The sequence below is a fragment of the Chaetura pelagica genome, unplaced genomic scaffold, assembly GCF_000747805.2.
Source record: "Chaetura pelagica isolate M959 unplaced genomic scaffold, ChaPel_1.0 scaffold436, whole genome shotgun sequence".
NCBI lineage: Eukaryota > Metazoa > Chordata > Aves > Apodiformes > Apodidae > Chaetura > Chaetura pelagica.
The window spans coordinates 4,574,456-4,574,843 of NW_009953651.1; the positions used below are offsets into that span (position 1 = coordinate 4,574,456).

Consider the following 388-nt stretch of genomic DNA (forward strand, 5'->3'; position numbering starts at 1 on the left):
TTGGCCGGCAAGGAGCTGCGGAAGGGGGTTGGGGGGGGGGAAGGAAAAAAAGACGTCGCCAAGAGGCCGCCGGTAGAGATGGCCGAGAATTGGAAGAACTGCTTCGAAGAGGAGCTCATCTGCCCCATTTGCCTGCACGTCTTCGTGGAGCCGGTCCAGCTGCCCTGCAAGCACAACTTCTGCCGGGGCTGCATCGGGGAGGCGTGGGCCAAGGAGACGGGCTTGGTGCGCTGCCCGGAGTGCAACCAGGCCTACAACCAGAAGCCCAACCTGGAGAAGATCCTGAAGCTCACCAACATCGTGGAGAAGTTCAACTCCCTCAACCTGGAGAAGCCCCCCGCCGTCTTGCACTGCGTGTTCTGCCGTCGGGGCCCCCCGCTGCCGGCGC

At 63.7% G+C, this 388-nt stretch overlaps 1 protein-coding gene across 1 annotated transcript in view; it reads left to right on the forward strand.

Annotated features, from left to right (window-relative positions):
* The first annotated feature begins 78 nt into the window (after window positions 1-78).
* The window catches only part of LOC104390957 (probable E3 ubiquitin-protein ligase TRIM8), a 3,780-nt gene continuing 3,470 nt past the window's right edge, over window positions 79-388 (forward strand). Inside the window, exon 1 of the mRNA XM_010000165.1 lies at window positions 79-386. Within this exon, the coding sequence (XP_009998467.1) occupies window positions 79-386 (308 nt within the window). The remainder of the gene's footprint in view (window positions 387-388) is intronic.